We start from the raw sequence: 17,771 nt of genomic DNA on the forward strand, positions 1-17,771 counted from the left end.
ATATTTTGAATTTTTCGCGCAATATTTAAATATCAACTGAATCTTATTCACTAAAAATTCAACATTCCGAAGCGTTCCCAGCAATCGATGAATTTTGTTATAAAAAAAAAGCCCAAGTTTATTTATTTATTATGCAATCTTGCTTCAATGGAGTACAAGCATAAACATATCTATAACTCAATATTTTTATTTTAGGTGTATAGATTTCTCCAGCATAAAAATGGCTTTATTGAATGATCAGTCAACTGGATAAATTTTGATCGTAATGTTAATGGTTCGGTGCTTGGATCACCATTGCTTAACATAGTTGTATGAATGCGTTTATTTGTAGATTTATTAAGTGATCGGGTGTGAGGACCATTAAACATTTATGTATATTATGTATATAGATGAACTACAACCACGTACTGAACTGAGGGGAAAACAAATAAACTCTAAACAGAAAACATAGAACAATCAAATAACTTTGAACAGAAATTATAAAATTTTTAAAACGTGTGTGCGCTTTTGGGGAGTGTTTCGTGTTTAGTTCGTGGGAAAGTTTAGCTTGATGATGGGTCCTTCTAGATGAACATCTTCTCCAGCATTTTCCTAAGTTTCTCCTGGGCGTAGCGGATCTTCTGGTACAAGTCCTTGGACACTCCGTTCTCCACTATGGTCGAGAATCGGTAGGTGCGGAAGTTCTTCTCGTGATCCATATAGGTAATGGCACTCATGCGTGGGCAGAGGATGAGCTTCATGTGATCCGAGAAGTTGAGCTAAATAGGGTTAAAGGGAGAAGAGACTATAATCTACTGTTATTAGTATCACTAAACAATTTACCTGCACGGATCCATTGGTCAGATGCATGACCACGGCGCATGTGGTGCGGAACCAGGAGTGCAGATGCGGCATACGCGAGATCTGATCACTCTCGATGTTCACATTGTTGGCGCCGGCCTTGACCAAGTGCTCGATCATGTAGCGCTTGAAGTACGACAGCAGCTTCATCTTCTTGTCGAGCGTCTTGCAATAGTCGGTGGTGGTCATATAACTCTCCTGGCCATCCTTGTCGATGAAGTGCACGTTGATCTGGTTGGGCAAGAGGATCAGCTTTGTGGTGTCGTTGAACATCACGCCGATGCCCTCGTCGCACAGCTGGTAGCCGAAGCCATATTTGTCGCTATAATCCACCCATTTTGAGATCCAGAAGAGCGGCTGTGCCGCCGGATCAGTGTTCTCATCGCCCAGATTGCCTTGCAGGATGCGCGGCTGCAAAAGGATCGAAGCTCATGCTAATTGCTGCACCCATCACCTTCGAGGGAATGCTTACCTTGCCGTTGATGAGATTGGTGAGCTGCTGGTACAGGCTCTCGATGTCGCTGCGATAGTCCTCGCTATGGCGACACACCTGCGCCGAGGCGGTGATGGCGTCGTGGAGATGGGCCTTGAGGAAGGTCGACTCCATGCGTGTGTCATCCGGCCTCATTCCGTTCATCTCCATCAGCGGCTTGCGGTGCACCGCATCCTCAATGGTATCGTTGCTACCGATTCGGGGCGCCATCGTCAGGCACGAGCTGGGCAAGAACATCGGTACCTTGGAGCCCTTGAGGAACTCAAAGTTGAGTAAATGGCCAATGGCAGGCCTGCTCTCCGGATTCGGCTGAAGCATAGCAATCACCATGTCTGCCGCCGGCTTCCTCAGGTAGCTGGGAACGCGGTACTCGCACTTCTTGATCTTCGAGTAGGTATCCTTCAGCGTCTTTGTTTCGAACGGCGGCTGGCCGACCAGCAGCGTGTACATGACGCAGCCAATTGACCAGATGTCCACCTCGAAGGAGTGGCCCTTCTTGGTGAGTATCTCTGGGGCAATGTAGTTGGGCGTGCCGCACAGTGTCTTCTTCCGCTCGCCCTCGTACTCGATGCGCGTGGCCAGACCAAAGTCACCGATCTTGACGTGCAGCAAATCATCGAGGAAGAGGTTGCCCAGCTTCAGATCGCGATGAATGATGCGATTGTCGTGCAGATACTTGACGCCCTGGATAATCTGATAGATGTAGTAGCGGCACTCGAACTCCGTGATGCTTTTCCGGCGCTTGTGTAGCTCCATCATGGACTGCAAGTGGGCAAGGGTCGGGGGGTCAGAACGGATGGATTAAATACAAAGGAACAGCTGCCACTCACTCGCTTCTTGCACAGCTCCAGCACAATGTAGATATTCTGCGTATCCTCAAAGTAGCTGTGGAACATGACAACGTTCGGATGGTTGAGGCTGCGGTGAATGGTGATCTCCTGGATGGTCTTCTCCTTCTGATTGTGCTTGATCATTAGCTTCTTCGAGACGATCTTGCCGGCGAATGTTTCGTCGGTAGCCACATCGATGATTTCGTAGCATTTTGCAAAGCCGCCCTAAGAAAAATTGGATTTTTATATTTTTATAGAGGGCTTATTGCAATTTGTGAAAATTTTAAATGGAAGCTTCAAGATATATCTATTGAAATTGTCTTTGGAAACTAATAAAGAAATTTATTTAATTTAATTAGCTAAACTTGCAGATGTAAATTCAATAAGTCGCGCCAAAAGACAAAAAATAAAACTGTCGTTGAACAACTCCACACACTCGCACGCTCTCGCACACACATTACACTCTTGCGCTCTCTCAGACTCTACCAAGAACAAGAACAACAACAACAAGGAAGCAGCGACGAAGGGCACAAAAGGAAACTGATCGAAAGAACCGGGATGTGTGCATGTGTGTGCGTGAAAGTATTGATGCGCTGCGCCGAGGACTCGGGGGAACAGCCAGCCACAACTGGCATTCCCGGGCCTTACCTTGCCGAAGAACCGCAGGCGCTTGTAGGTCTTTCGCTGGTTGGAGTCAAACAGGCGATCCGGAATATCCGAGCTCTTATCATCGGGCTTTGCGGCCATTTTGCTCTGCTTCCTGGGGCTCCCTTTTGCACTGGCGTTTTGCCTGAAGTTGGGAAAAAATTGCTTTCTCGCAGCCTGGTTAACCGCGATCGCCCCAAAAGAACACTTAAACGGCAGTAATTAATAGATCCTCACAATTAACGACCGAGTCCACTAATGATCTTTGACGCCACTCAAAATGCACGAAACACAGAAAACAGGCGCAAAGCGGACAACGCGCCGAAACCGTTCGATTTTTTAAATGCCAAAAAAAATGATCTGCAAGAAGCGTCAGCTGAATCGGTGTGACCGTTTGGCCGGTATAATGTGCTATCGTTCGGTGTTGGAAAGCGCGCTACTTGGCGAAATTTTGCGGTTATTTGTTTGAATTAATGAAAATATTACGGATAGTCTAGGTTCGACTGGTTATGCTTTATCTATGGGAATGAGTATTTGAGTTTGACAGTTATTTCAATGCTTACAATGTTGACGAAATTCATATGGACTTGTAGAGCAAAATCAAGTCTTATTTGCTTAATACAGAGCACAAAGAAGATAAAACCCCCGCTTTTCTCTTAGTTTAAAACAGATAATAGTATTGCGCTCCTTAAATTTAATTATACTTAACTAATAAACATGCAAGTTTTTAATTAAACAATAAAGTAGCAATTTTCTGTATATGCACTTGCTCGGCTGGATGTTGCGCAACATGTTCCTAGCAACATTTGGTTTGGATACTGGCTAACCCACAGCGAAGACATCTTAAATTATGTGCCAAAAACCATGATTTCCAACAATACAAAGAACCCAAAACATTTAAATAATAATTCCACAAGTTATGCTAGCTTTTTACTTAATAATTTTATTAAATAGTCCCCAAAATGTTGTTGTTTTTCTACATTGATTTAATAACGACTACGACTTCCCCAATATTGGTGTTGATTTCCGTTGAGATTTTGACTATGCTGCTGATATCTTGAAGGGTTCGGTTCGTTTCGTTTACATGCTCTAGATATTAGGTCTATTGGGGGTCTCTCTTGGTTATTGCCATCGCGTTTCATCCATTTTCTGGGTTTACTTTTTACAAGCTCTGCCCTCATTTTGGCTCTTGTTGCTGTCTGTTCTTGTGTTCTTTTTTTTTTTGTTTGTTCTTTTTTGTTTTCGTTTCAATTGGATGCCTTACAAGTAGAAAATTGTGGTTTTAGTTTTTAGTTGTCGTTAATACATAAATTATTACATTAAATATATTATCAATAGTTTAGTTTCATAGTGGTTGCTTTTGCCAGTGTACGCAGTCTCTCCAAATGCTTGTGTTTCACTGTGTGTGTGTGTGATTGTGTATGAGTGTGTGTGTGCCTGTGTGGGTATGGAGTGTAATGTGGGCTTGTGGGTGAGTGAGTGTGGATGTGTCTTATAGTTCCGTCGATCTCTCATCTCAACCTCTTCCGCATCGCATCCCATTTCCTCCGCGAACGCCTCCGCACTGAGCTCCCAAAAGTTGAACTAGAAATAGGCGACTCGATACAGCATCTCTCAGCTGGACGGTACAGAACTGGAGTTGGCCAGGCTACGCTGCAGGCGCAGCCATTCGACAAACTCATCCAGCATGACGGGCCCTGAAAAGAAGAGGTGGTAAAATAGAGATTAGCAATTGAATAGTAGGGATGTTGAATAGGTAAAAATATCAATACTCACATGCTCCATCAATATCATAATTTGACAAATCAATGCAGATGGTGCGCGAGAACTCCAGGATATTACACCACTGATCCTTGTTGATCACCTTGTACTTTGATTGCTCTAGAAACTGTGCAAACTGCGGATACAGCGGCCAGTGCTTGCCAAGAAGCAGCTGGAGCATGGCCTTGGCCGTGACAATATCCATACTTCGTTGGTCCGAATCCTGCAGATTAACGATAAACAATTACGATCTCAACTTGCTGTGTATGTGAAAGCAAAGACTCACCTTGGCAAAATCATAGGCGTATCTGTAGATACTCTTGAAGGAGTTGGGATCGTTGAGTATGCTGCGCAGATAGTCCAGTTTCACAACCATTTTCGCTGCCGAGTCGCAGTCGATCTCTGTGAGGCCTTTGAGCCACTCCTGCTGGCTGAAGAAGCCCATTTGGGTGGCACCCATTTTATAGGCTAGCACCAGCATCACAATGTTCTCGGGCTCCACGCCGATGTCCTCGCAAAATTTTTCCATTCCATCGGGACCTAGAAAAGAATATATTATATTATGTTTTTAGCTTTGAAATATCATAGTTTCCCATATATTCCAACTCACCCAATGTCTCTGGTTCATCTGGAGTGGTGTATTCCTGGAACCATGTCAAGCAACGTTTTTGGCTGAAGCCATCCTCCGCTCTGATATGGCGTCTGGGAAAAGGGAAAAGCGTAAGCAAAAAGATTTTATTCAGTGTTCAATAAACGTTTTAATCAAGCTCATATATCACACACTCTGCCATCTAATTTATAGGGAAATATTACTGAACACGTATAGTATACACCAGCAGACTTTTAATCGAATCTGTCGCTGCTAATGCCGTGTGCTCTGGTCTCTTTTTGTTTATTTTATTCGACTTGCCGCGACTTGCCTCTTCTCTGGGGTTTTGTTTTTGAGTATTGGCCCCCCTAAAAATAGCGATAGTAAACATGGCAGACCCCGAGCATGCCAGAGCAGAGCAGAGCAGAGACGAGGCCAATGCCAAGAGCGGAGGCCCTCACTTGGGGAAGCGTAGAAAATAATGCTAGCCCAGCGACAGATATGACAAATCGAATTGGGAAAGACAAAGGCTATCGAACCTAATGCATCTGGGAGAGAATAGTGCCATTTCCCAAGATTATTGAGTTTATGATAATTGTAATAAGGTTCTTTCTAATCAAAAATGTTCAGATAACACAGGCGAACAAAATTAATAATTAAAATTAAAAATAAATGATGTGCTTAGTTGGAATCCCACCTTAAAACATTTCTTATACGTCAGGTACATTTTAAGAGCAAAAATTAGGGCTTTTTGGGTACTTTTAGGGTGCTGTGACTTCAGCACAATTTATTTGATCAAAAACGATCGTATTGTTATTATAAAGTACTGTTCTTCCACTTTAAATTTAAAAATTAAAAAAGAGTTCTCTAAGATGCCGTAACAAATGTTTTAAATTCAAATATTTTGAAAACCTAACGTATAGGAAATTTTATTCTAAAACTATTGGAAAAGTATATATCGGTTCTTGGTTCAACAAACCATTTAGAATTTAAACATTTCCTTAATTTCTATATATATACTAGACAGCTTTTTCTGCAGTGTACACACATTTTCATTAGCACACACACACGGGACACACTTCTCCTCCACCAGCGCCTGCGCAGGGCAAAAGTGAGAGTGAAGTCCCACAGCAGGATAAGGGGAAGGCGGCTTGACAGTGGATTGGGAGGGAATAAGGTGGAGTGGGAGTGGGAGTGGGTGTGGGGAGGACTTGAGGCAACATAACAGGAACAGTGCGATTTTATTTGGGCCGCAGTTGTGCGCAGGACCCGAAACAGGAAACACGTCGTAGTTGCTTCGAGCGGAGAAGACTTCAGCAGCGTAAAATATTGTCATTCAAATTAAGTGTTAAGAATTCGCTAGAGAAGATGAAACTAACCGACTTCAGGCAGCCCCTGATCAGAGTCCAAGGATTAGGCAGAGGCCTCAGTGCCACTCTGTTCTACTCAGCTCTGCTGGCTGTGCTGGGTGAGTAGAAGTAGAAGCGAGGGACGTGGGATTCTCGGATACTCGTATTCGTACGTAAGTGGTGGGAGCACTGAAAATCGATACTGTCGAGGACGGTTGCTGTGACACACTGACTGAAAAATGAGTGAACTGGACGACGGCCATGCAACCTGTGAAGCCTTGGTATAACTTTTGATTTTTCAGTAACCGCCGCCCACGGATTGCAGCTGGGCGCTTTGTCAACGAAGGCACCGCGGGTCAGCAAGTACACAACCAAGTCGCCATCGGTAATACCCCCAGCCAACTCCTCCTCCTCTTGGAATATCCTAAATATTCCCAAAAATTTCATTTTGTAGGCCTCGTCGATGAACCACGATGCCACCACCTCGCTGTACCGCTTCAATGCCACCAACGGCATCACCTGCATCCTGATGCAGGTAGATGGATTAATCAGCATCAGGTATCGCAACAAGCTGAACGAGGATGTGGAGGCCGATCTGTACATGCCTGACGACCCCCAGCTGAGTGGCGAGTGCGTCGAGTCCAATATGGAGATTCTAACCATGGACTTTAAGGGCTTTCGCCTGTCCATGACATTTAAAAAGGTGCGTAGGTGGGGTAAATGGCAGTGATTGGGCAGGTGTACAAAAAGTAAATATAATTTGGGGAAAAAATCAATATGGGGAGTACCCCTTAACTCTTTAAGGTTAAAGGTCGATGGTTATTTGACTTATGCATTAACTTTCGCCCACACACAGTCGTCCGGCGGCGAGGGCTGGTACATCAATCTGTTCGAGCTGTCCTACTCCTCGTCCAACTGGCTATTCGAGCACCCCGATCGCCCCAACCTCGACGTCAAGCTCACCTCACCCGCCCAGACGCCCATGTACTTCCCCACGCCGGTGGGCAAGTCGTATCTGTGCGACAAGGAGCAAACTGTGATCATGTACGCCCCGCACGACTCCGGCGACCAGTCGGGGCACATAGCCAAGTTGTATCTAAGGGACATGCACATGCAGAGCTTCATGTTCAAGGACAGCGGCAAGTGGGGCCCGTCCTTCCACTGCAGCGCCACCGGCTCCTATCGGGATGAGACCGCGCCCTTGGCCGTGGGTACAGCCCTGGCCATTGCCGTCCTGCTGACCATCTCGGGTTACGGCGGCTGGAGGTGAGATTACGCTTCACGACAATATCACGAACGTAAGCTACAGAATCTGCATTCTTTACAGGTACTTTAAGGTCAAGAAGGTCCAGTACGGCTCAATGGAGTGAGCAGGATTCAACAACAACAACCAAGTGAAGCGTTCGTTTTCGTTGAACTATTTGAGATCATATCGTTGTCTACACATATCCCCCACGTTTGTTGGATCTATTGCAATCCTCTGTAGTCCTATTTTAAAACTTTAAGAGTCAAAATCGAGGAGTTGTCCCGGCAGATTTACGAAATTATCGAAAGCAGCATAAAGATATACATATATGAGAAATGCAAATGTCTTCCATATTGTTAAAGTGTATAAAATAATAGCGCACCATATATGATTATTAAATGTTAATATATATATATATCATGATGATTAACCAACCACAACTATTATTTACCAAGGCAAACTCTAATCTCTAAGCGAACGACCAAAGTTGGCCAAAATCGTATAGCTCGCTCCTCTAGTTTCGACAATTTTTATCGAGAAGCATCTTTATCTATATTGCTGTACATTTTAACGAAATCTCCTGCACCTTTTCTATTTAAAATTCATTATCTCTTAATCCATTCGAAGGTTTGCCAGTTGAAATAATGAAAAATATGTATGTGGGGGAAAAACAACGCATGATAAACTAAAAATGCTATTGTTTGAAATTAATATTAATGAGTTTTATTAAAAATAAATACTGGATGCCTGCTGAAAAAGTAATACCCTTTGACTTTTTTGGTTAATATTAAATAATAGTTTTTAATCTTATCAGCAAAGTACATGTTCCTGGCATAAACAATATCGAGACATGACCGGAGGAGCTTGATATATTCTCTGATCAGCCACCCCTCTTCTCTGACGAATGTAAGTATATTATCCATAGTACCTATGCCGGCATGTTAAACGAGTTTCTTCGGCCTAATAGCGGGTATTATTGTACTTTCACATAAATATTCTTCAGTAACTCTAAGTACTGTTATATTTTCTATTTATTTGTGGACTTTATAATAATCAGAAATCAATTTAATGGTGATTATGATTTAAATTAAGAATTTTTGAGACTTTAACCAAGAAACCTTAGTTAAAGTCATTATTGTCTATATATATAAACTGAACTGAACCTGAACTATACATATTATATGAATTTAAAAAGAATTCTTTGAATATAGATATGTTCAGACATTCTAAACCCCTGGCAGGTGCGTAATCAATTTCAAATTTACACTGATTTTCTCCCGAGTCAATAATTTTGAAGAGATAAGAACATTAATCTTTTATGAAAATACTCCTACAATTTGTTTGGGAACATTTAACACAGCCTTAATAGTTATAGTGGTTATTTTTTATCGTATGATTGAATTATATTTTCTTATCTCAATGATGAGGCTAGTTTCTTTGAAGTATTTCCATGAATGGGCATTTTGTTAGGTCATTGAGTATAGATGGATATTTAATCTATCAATTTTCAAAATTTAATTCAAGTCTGTAATAAAGGGCAAGTGTATAGGGACTCTGAGATCAGCAAATAAACAATCGTATTGACTCTCTATTGGGTCAGTTGATGCTGCTTTCCGGAACAGGTGACTCTGGCCCAAAGCATTATTTACCCTACTCAGCATTTTGCCCACTGCTAACTACTACTCACCTGCTGCTCTGTTGTGTCGGTATGCTGGCGTAGCTGGTACGGGCTCTCTTCGATTGACCATCCATGTTGTCGCCAATATCTGCTGCTCGGCGTTTTCCCCGTGGCATGACTTATTGTGATGTGAGTCCCGGAGAGTTCGTCCCGTTCCGACCGCCGAATGTGAGGATGCGCTGCGTGCATAAGAAGTTTCCGTTTCACATGATTATACATTTCGATGTAACGAAGGGGCACTTGTGCACTTACCACTGTGTTTCCAATAGGACCAGCGTTCGCTACAGGCTTCAGTGTGTGGTTGACTGTGTGTTTTGGGATGAGAAAGGTTCCGGTTAATAGGGTTAAATCACTTGTTTCAAACGTCGTTTAGGGAGGTTTTTTTTTAGGCTTTTTTGGTATGCCGACGAACACCCCGAGCTCGCGAAATGCAGTGAAGAAGATTCACGGGATGCACAGGACATCGGCGGATACATATATACATATATATAGCGTATATACGATAATACGACTCTGATACATATATATATGTATATATGTTTATGGGGCTGCACGGGCGTTTTGCACCCTGACCATATGTATGTGTGTGCGCTCCGAGTTGTTTTACAACTCCACGAAATACCGGCTGCTGCTGCTGGTTGGGACTCGGCTCCGGACTGCAGCCCACGGATGGCCAGGGATGGGCCGATGCTGTTGTCGGTGCGGGGAGTCGTCGTCCGTGGTGTCGGCCCTCCGGTTGCCACTGCCACCAGAGTCAGCTGCTGATACGACGGACGACAAACGACCGACCAGACAGCGACAGCCTGCCCTGCGCGTGCTCGCCTTTTTGCGTCGAACATCGCCACGCCGAAAGCCCGTATTTGGGGCTGCTCTAACTCTCTACCGGCACGGAATCAATCGGTGACTCTTTGCCCTCGATTCGGGGGGGTTCACTGGGCGGTTTAAGGGAGTAAACGTTTAGATTTTTACCATATTATTCAAAATCAATGTATAATTTCTTGGCGTCAATTAGAGGTGCAAAAACATCAGTGTCAGTGTTGCCAGATGCACAGTAGGCTTTTCCCCTAAAAAATCTCAACAAATTTTAATTTCATTTGACATTGTTTAAGCGGTTTTAACGTATGCTAGTACTTGGCTTAATATTTAAATAAAACTGCTTCGAAAAAGTTCCTAAACTTTCCCCCTAAAAATTGTTTCAATCTTTTAATAGCGGAAAATAAATTAAAACTGCAAATTTCCCCGCAAAGTATGGCAGCGCTATTGCAAAGAGCCCCTAATAAAAATGTGACCAGCTGCCGTGAAAGGGAGAACATCTGATGTAGGATTCAACCATGGTCATACTGACGGCCGTCTTGCAGAAAAATCAATTTTCGCAATTGTAAACATGATGTGAGACAAAGAGGAGAATCGCAAGACGTAGAAGATCCAACCATGCCCAGCTCATACTTGTTCGCCGCCAGCAGCGAGGGACGCGTCTACACGCTGTCCACCAGCTCGGGTGCGTGGCGCGAACTGCCGTACCTGGGACTGGAGTTCAAGAAGATCTGCGCTGTGCCCAATTTTCTGTGGGCCATTGGCGGCGACCGTCAGGTGTACGTGCACGTCCATGGCCTGGACGTGCCCATCCGGATCAGGGAGGAGTCGTACGAGAATGAGCGCTGGCTACCCATCGAGGGATTCTCGAAGACACTGCTGCCCACGGATCGGTACAAGTACTCCTCGGTAGATGGCAGCGTGGAGCGCAGTGTGGACAAGATCCGGTTGCCTTCGATGGCCTGGCAGTGGGACGGCGACTGGCATCTGGATCTGGAGCTGGACGGCCAGCAGTTGCCCGAGGATGGCTGGATGTACGCCCTGGACTTTCCCGCTTCCTATTCGGCCAAGAAGTCGTGGAACTCATATGTGCGGCGCCGCAAGTGGATACGATTCCGGCGCTATGCCGCCCTGAATAGCTGGTGCGCTGTGGCTCCGCTGCACAAGGATCCCACGCAGGAGCCCTTCATTGACGTGGCAATCGGTGGCACCAACGTACCCAATGCCCCGGCCGGCACCTTGTGCGTCTGGGCCATTACCGCCCACGGCCGAGCTATGTTTCGCACGGGTGTATCCAAATCGGCACCCGAGGGCCTCCGCTGGACCGCTGTTCCCACGCCCACCGGCAGTGAGTTGTCACAGATTAGCGTTGGCCCCACGGGCTTGGTCTGGGCGGTTCTCTACAACGGTCGGGTGATCGTGCGTACCGGAGTCACCCGGGATAATCTTTCGGGAGAGTCTTGGCTGGATGTCAAGACCCCAGTGGCATCCTGCAGCCTGCGAATAGTTCACGTCTCCGTTGGCACCGATGCCGTGTGGTGTGTGACCAACGACCATCATGCCTGGTTCAGGAGAGGCATTAAGGGCGAAGCGGCCGGCATAAGTGAGGATTCGGCCATAGGCAAGGGCTGGGTGGAAATGGTGGGCAACATCTCCACGGTTTCCGTGGCAGCCAACGATCAGGTGAGCCTCCGGTTGCCTTAATAGTCTGCTTTAAGCTGAGACTAACTATTCCCTTGTAGGTCTTTGCCGTTGGAGCCGCCGACCGGTGCTTGTACCATCGGTCTGGTGTGACCACAGCAGATCCCACCGGTAAAAAGTGGCGCCTGATTCAGTGTCCCATGCAGATCAGTCGCACTTCCAGCTCTCTATCGATTGTGTCCCGTAAGAGCGGCGGCAGCAGCTCCACTCCCGGCTCCAAGCACCAGAGTTTCTCCAATCTCTACTCCAAGGAGAAGGAGAAGGGAGTGGTGGAGACGTGCGCCGTGATTGAGACCGTGCTGCACGGCTCGACAGGTTCATGCGCCAGCCCTGGAGCAGCAACTGCCAGCTTTCTCAAGCACGAACGCTATCGTCTTGGCGCGGACTCACCCCCGACCATAGGGAGTCTTAACCTGAATGATCGCCACAAGCAGCGAACTGCTGCTCTCAGGGAGACCTCGCATGCTTCCAGTGCTCCGGCCGCGGATGTGGTCGAGATCAGTGGGAAGTTTGAGACCCAGCTAAGGAATCCACGCGCCTGGTCGCCCGTACGCAGTGTGGGTTCCGTTGTGGGAATGGAAGCTCATCCGGAGAGCGATTCCACGGTATTCGAATCGGACTCTACGCACCACGGATCGGATGTTTTCCTAGGCGAAGATGACGACCACACGGGCTCCCAGTTTTGGACGGAATGCGGCATCCTATGGAGCTGCGTGGCTCCGGGTGCCGTCACCGTGGATGCTAGCAACATGCCTAATTGGTTCAACGAGCAGCTGACCAGCGACAGCAAAGTGGATGTGAATGCCAATTGGCGGAAGGATATTCTTAGCAAACTGCAGCGCCGGCAGGAAAGGCTTGCCAAGCTCCAAACTGTGGCCAAGTTCGAGAAGGCAGTGGAGCTCTCCTCGTGGGTAAAGTCAGCGGATGCACGCTACCAGAGACCTGGCGGAGAATTCGAGGATTGCATCATAGAATTGGAATGGGTAAGCAGCGGCAGTGGCAGTGATTCTTCCAGATCCGGGGACTCTGGCACTTTTACGGTTCTCAGTCCCGATGGAGCCGCCACGAAAATACAATTTCCCCTGTCGGACATCACCTGCGTTCAGTGCTGCAGTGAAGCAGGAGCACCCAGGATCGCTATACACGCTCCTCATCTGCCGGTAAACTGCTCGCCCGTCAAGCTGCAATTCTCCAGCGACTCGGAGATGGAAGATTGGCTATCCCATCTGTCCTCGGTGTGCAGCCAGATCAACACGCTGGTTGGCAAGCCGGCTAGCAAGGCCATCTGGCTAACCAGCGAGCTGGGCGATGTGTTTGTCTTCGATGCGGCCAACATGAAAGCCGCACAGCAGACGATCGAGCCGGGCGAGGGATATGTTGAGAAAATGGACGTCTCCACGTGCGAGACACCCTACTACAACACGCTCTACAATGGGTAAGTGTGGACTTACCTTGAGTAGGATTTTGTTGGTTTTACTTGTTTTGGGACTATTCTTCCTGCTTTTTTTAGAAATCTCTCATATTATGTTCGATTCTAATTTCTAAGTCGACAAGGAATTTTTTTTGAATATTTGATTTAAAAGAGTTGACATTTAGAACACCTAACCATGGATTAACACTTTGTATCCTTTCCTAATACCCTTCCTAATAAGAATGCCGTGCGGCACCGAACTGGAGATATCCGGCTGTGTCTATGACGATGCCGATCAGATTCGTTTCGATCTGCAGTCACACTCCACCGTCAAGGTGCTGCCGCATCGCGTGGAGAAGCATCGTGTGATTGCCTTGCATCTGAATCCGCGCTTCAACGAACGCACCACTGTGCTCAATTCGATGAAGGAGTCCGAGTGGCTGGATGAGATTCGCAATGATAAAATGGCCTTTGCACCGGGGGCTACATTCTCCCTGAAAATAAGGTATGTAGCCAGATCCTAAATAAAATATTTTATACATTTTTTAAAATCGTATTTCCGTTTCAGAGCTCTGCAGGATCACTACCTGATGATTGTGAATAATGCCGTGTACACCGACTACAAGTACCGCATCGATCCGGAGAGTGTAACGCGTCTGTATGTGAGCGGTCGCATCAAGCTCTTCAGCGTACTCTACCGCTGTCCCTCGCCGATCGTCTCCATGGAACGCATGCACTGGCGCCAGATGGGTGGCCACATTAAGCGGGTCTTCAACAGCGGCGTTGACGTAGTTTGGGGCATTTCCTGTGACAACACCGCTTGGGTCTACAACGGTGGCTGGGGCGGGATGTTCCTGAAGGGACTAGAGGGTTCGGGCAAGATTAACCCCATGATTGATACGCACACCTACTATGTGTACGAGAATCAGCGCTGGAATCCGATCAGCGGGTTCACCGCCAAGAGCCTGCCCACGGATCGGCACATGTGGAGCGATGCCAGTGGGCGGCAGAAGCGCAGCAAGGAGCACACAAAGCTGCTTTCGACGCACTGCGAATGGATCTCCGATTGGGCAATCGACTACAACATTCCCGGGGGCGCGGACAAGGAGGGCTGGCAGTATGCCATCGACTTTCCCGCCAACTACCATGCCCACAAGAAGCTCACGGACTGCGTGCGTCGTCGGAGATGGATGAAGAGATGCCGCCTCAGCAGCAGCGGTCCCTGGCAGGAGCTGAGCCAGTCTAAAATACTGGATGCAGCCCTTCAGGTAGGGTTGATCCTTTATTCCTTGCCCAAACCACTTTATTTCCGTAATACCTTACTCACAGGTTTTGGACGACGATGTGGACAGCGGGCAGGGTGAGAATACAGCGGTTACGGCCTGGGCCATTGCCTCGAACGGTGACGTGCTCATCCGACACGGCGTATGCTCCATGAATCCGCGTGGCGATGCCTGGGAGCACATAACCAGCGACCAGCCGCTCGTGGGTATAAGCATGGGACCCACAGGTCAGGTGTGGACTGTGGCCCGAAACGGCATGGTGTTCTTCCGGTACGGCATCAGCAGGCAGAATCCCTGCGGCGATGCCTGGCAACAGGTGGAGGCCCCGGCGGGCGTTACCTTCAAGGCGATAAGCGTTGGACGCGCTGGGATTTGGGCGCTGGACAACCAGCAGCGACTGGCTGTGCGAAAGGAGATCTCAAAGACCTTCCCCGAGGGCTCCCACTGGCAGTTTCTGCCCAATGCCGCCAATGTGCCGCCGCACACTGAGCAGCACTGCGGCTTCCGATCCGTGTCCGTGGGCGCCGAGGTGTGGGCTATATCCCTAAACGGCATTATCTGCCGGCGCTGCGGGATCACCAAGGAAAATCCAGCAGGCGTTGGCTGGAACCTGGGCATTGCGGTAAGTCTTAATTTAAATGTAATTAATTTCTTAAATATTTTAGTAATAATTAATTATATTTTAATCATCTTCTCTAATTTCAGGGACAATGGCAAAATGTCTCAGTCGAAGGATATATGTAAAGATGTCTTGGTTTCCATATATACATGTGTGTCATTCCTATATACATACGTACGTTCCGGATTGTTGTATTTATTTAAAACATAAATCGTAAGCTTTTTCGATTATGCCAATGCTTTTCCAAATATATATTTACAGCCAAGTTTGCTATATACCTTTAAAATGCCCCTAGAAAGGCATTATATATATTTAGAGTTGTACCAAATAATAACTTAAACCAATATTACTATTATGCCATTATTTAAGATAATTTATTTGAGCTGAAACAATTGTACAACGTTTTTGTTTAGTTTAACACAATAAGCTTTCGTGATTGTATTATTTATCGTGTTGTAAGCAACAATTAAAAACCTCAAGAATAAAAGTATTAATGTGACAAAACAAGTAAATTGGGTTGAAACAATTTGTTATAAATTCTTTCAGTAATTTAAGAAAATAAATATCTTTTAACAAATAACGGACTCTTATCGTGTATCGTTACATCGATTAGTCTTGTCAGCTGTTATCGATATCTTAATCGTTCCAGTTGCCCATCTCTATATTGTTAAGAATAACCAAAACAAAAACAACTTGTTTATTTTTCTTGTTTTAACTTAATTTAAAGCTTAAAATTGTTTATAAACTGCGGTAACTGGGACCATGTCTGATTATGACAATATACGCATCAAGAAACTGGTTTTGAAAGGCGAAAAACACAAGTAAAGTCGAATTGCTGGGACTATTGCAAGGTGCAGCGTCCTAAAAACCTTTCATTTTAGGAAAAGCAAGAAACGCAAGAAGGAAAAGGATGAGGCAGGATCATCTTCCAAGAAGTCAAAGGTGCAGGTGGACGAGGATGCCGTGGAGCATGGCGGCTGGTGGGCAGCAAAGACAGCGGCGGACATTACCGGCACTGTGTCCATTGAGTTTAGCGATCGGTGTTACCTGAAAGCCTTTGATAATGGGTGAGGTTTACTTTTTAATACTTCATAAAGCGTTAATTTATTTCCCCCAAATACCTTAATTACAGTTTGTTTACCCTTGGCGCCCCTCATAACCAAGGTGACGGCCCCGATCCGGAGGAGATTTTCACCGCTTTTCCCATTAACGACCGCAAGGTCTCTTTTAAATCTGGCTACGGAAAATATTTGAAAATCGAAAAGGATGGCATGGTCACAGGCCGATCCGAGGCCGTGGGCAGTATGGAACAGTGGGAGCCCGTCTTTGAGGTAGGTTCTCTTTCTTTTTTTATTGGAATTATTTATATTACATTAATTTTAAAGGACAAACGAATGGCCTTGCTGTCGGAAACCGGTCACTTTATGTCCATTGATCCGGAAGATGACGCTTGTGTGGCTCTGCGGAAGAAGGTGGGTCAGCATGAGGTCTGCAAGGTGCGGAGCAATGCTACACGGGATGTGGTTGTCGATACAGAGCCCAAGGAGGAAAAGGGTGACCTGGGCGAAGTTGAACGGAACTATGTGTAAGTACAAGCAGATCTTTGTCAGTAAATTCATTTAATGCTTTGTCTTTCTGTAGAAAAAAGTTCCAAAAGTTTCAGGACAAGAAGATGCGGATTAATCAAAACGACGTCAAGGAACTGGAGAATGCCAAGGCCCAAGGCTCTCTACACGAAACCCTTTTGGATAGACGTAGTAAAATGAAAGCCGATCGGTACTGCAAGTAAACTGATTAAGATTTCGATTTTGATCATTAAAGATTTTACTTTGCATTTATACTGGTAATGTTTTTCAATTTAAATAAATGAATATAGCTCTTGGGACAAATAATAAATAACTAACGGGATTACCTTGGCCTGTATAACTTTAAGTGGATTTATTTTTGTAGACCTCTTAAACAAACCCTAGTTATTGGTGTATTTTAATTATTTATAGCCTTCAAGCATAGTAAATCATGGTTTTCCATAACCTTTTAATGATTTAGCTCGATTTATTGTTGCTTTATATTTATGATTTATTTAATTATATTGCCTTTGAAGTGCTTTAAAAAACGTATCGTTAATATTTAAAGCTTGGTTCCCTTAGTTTCGCTACCAATATCAATTTATTATTAGTTCAGCGGCGTAAAAGTACTTAATTTGTTCTAGTGATTTTGTCCAAAAATCCAATGTGAATCGGGGCCGAACACAGATTTTCGGCATGCAGATTCCGGGATTAATTTGCTTCGAATTTGAGAGTTCAACTGGCCGGCAACGGCAACCTTTCCACCCCCCTCCGGCAACCGGCTGTGCCTCTTGCGATTCTCGCAGCGGCAGACGGCGTCACAACATGACATGGCCAGCCCATCCACCCAACCGCCCAACCACCGCAGCACTCGAGCCACCCCCTCGGCAGGCCAGCAAACCACCACCAGCAACGGCGCTCTCTGTGCGCACTCCTCACACCAGCGAC

At 45.9% G+C, this 17,771-nt stretch overlaps 5 protein-coding genes across 8 annotated transcripts; 3 read left to right on the plus strand and 2 right to left on the minus strand.

The window, feature by feature from the left end:
* Positions 1–250: 250 nt before the first annotated feature.
* polo (Serine/threonine-protein kinase polo) lies at positions 251–3,333 on the minus strand. The gene is made up of 5 exons (XM_017167251.3): positions 2,812–3,333; positions 2,164–2,388; positions 1,313–2,095; positions 823–1,251; positions 251–758 (listed from the first exon to the last, which is right to left on the minus strand). The coding sequence occupies exons 1-5, from the start codon at positions 2,908–2,910 to the stop codon at positions 564–566; spliced, it is 1,731 nt and encodes a 576-aa protein (XP_017022740.1). The 5' UTR covers positions 2,911–3,333; the 3' UTR covers positions 251–563.
* Positions 3,334–4,010: 677 nt separating this feature from the next.
* Positions 4,011–13,549, minus strand: SCCRO4 (DCN1-like protein SCCRO4). 3 transcript variants are annotated; one of them, XR_011445068.1, is made up of 8 exons: positions 13,397–13,549; positions 9,684–9,736; positions 9,441–9,610; positions 5,180–5,271; positions 4,856–5,109; positions 4,585–4,792; positions 4,127–4,505; positions 4,011–4,067 (listed from the first exon to the last, which is right to left on the minus strand). XR_011445068.1 is itself a non-coding variant. In XM_017167285.3 (7 exons), exons 3-7 carry the CDS (start codon positions 9,545–9,547, stop codon positions 4,423–4,425), a joined length of 744 nt encoding a protein of 247 aa, XP_017022774.1. In that variant the 5' UTR covers positions 9,548–9,610; positions 9,684–9,736; positions 13,397–13,549; the 3' UTR covers positions 4,011–4,422. The 3 variants fall into 3 exon arrangements, 2 of the variants coding, with proteins under 2 accessions (XP_017022774.1, XP_017022773.1); XM_017167285.3 differs by having other exon boundaries at positions 4,011–4,505; XM_017167284.3 differs by lacking the exon at positions 13,397–13,549 and adding an exon at positions 10,401–10,499 and having other exon boundaries at positions 4,011–4,505.
* Positions 6,428–8,422, plus strand: LOC108075027 (lysosome-associated membrane glycoprotein 5). Its single transcript, XM_017167281.3, has 5 exons — positions 6,428–6,626; positions 6,810–6,892; positions 6,962–7,210; positions 7,364–7,773; positions 7,835–8,422. Exons 1-5 carry the CDS (start codon positions 6,527–6,529, stop codon positions 7,875–7,877), a joined length of 885 nt encoding a protein of 294 aa, XP_017022770.1. The 5' UTR covers positions 6,428–6,526; the 3' UTR covers positions 7,878–8,422.
* Positions 10,754–16,028, plus strand: Pex23 (peroxin 23). Of its 2 annotated transcripts, XM_070286157.1 has the most exons (7): positions 10,754–11,927; positions 11,987–13,380; positions 13,598–13,861; positions 13,925–14,624; positions 14,686–15,261; positions 15,345–15,432; positions 15,986–16,028. In XM_070286157.1, exons 1-6 carry the CDS (start codon positions 10,863–10,865, stop codon positions 15,381–15,383), a joined length of 4,038 nt encoding a protein of 1,345 aa, XP_070142258.1. In that variant the 5' UTR covers positions 10,754–10,862; the 3' UTR covers positions 15,384–15,432; positions 15,986–16,028. The 2 variants fall into 2 exon arrangements, with proteins under 2 accessions (XP_070142258.1, XP_017022724.1); XM_017167235.2 differs by lacking the exon at positions 15,986–16,028 and having other exon boundaries at positions 15,345–15,753.
* On the plus strand, positions 15,940–17,098 carry FRG1 (FSHD region gene 1). Its single transcript, XM_017167283.2, has 5 exons — positions 15,940–16,079; positions 16,140–16,325; positions 16,391–16,589; positions 16,644–16,843; positions 16,900–17,098. Exons 1-5 carry the CDS (start codon positions 16,021–16,023, stop codon positions 17,045–17,047), a joined length of 792 nt encoding a protein of 263 aa, XP_017022772.1. The 5' UTR covers positions 15,940–16,020; the 3' UTR covers positions 17,048–17,098.
* Positions 17,099–17,771: the final 673 nt, after the last annotated feature.

This window comes from Drosophila kikkawai, chromosome 3L (genome assembly GCF_030179895.1).
Source record: "Drosophila kikkawai strain 14028-0561.14 chromosome 3L, DkikHiC1v2, whole genome shotgun sequence".
Lineage (NCBI taxonomy): Eukaryota > Metazoa > Arthropoda > Insecta > Diptera > Drosophilidae > Drosophila > Drosophila kikkawai.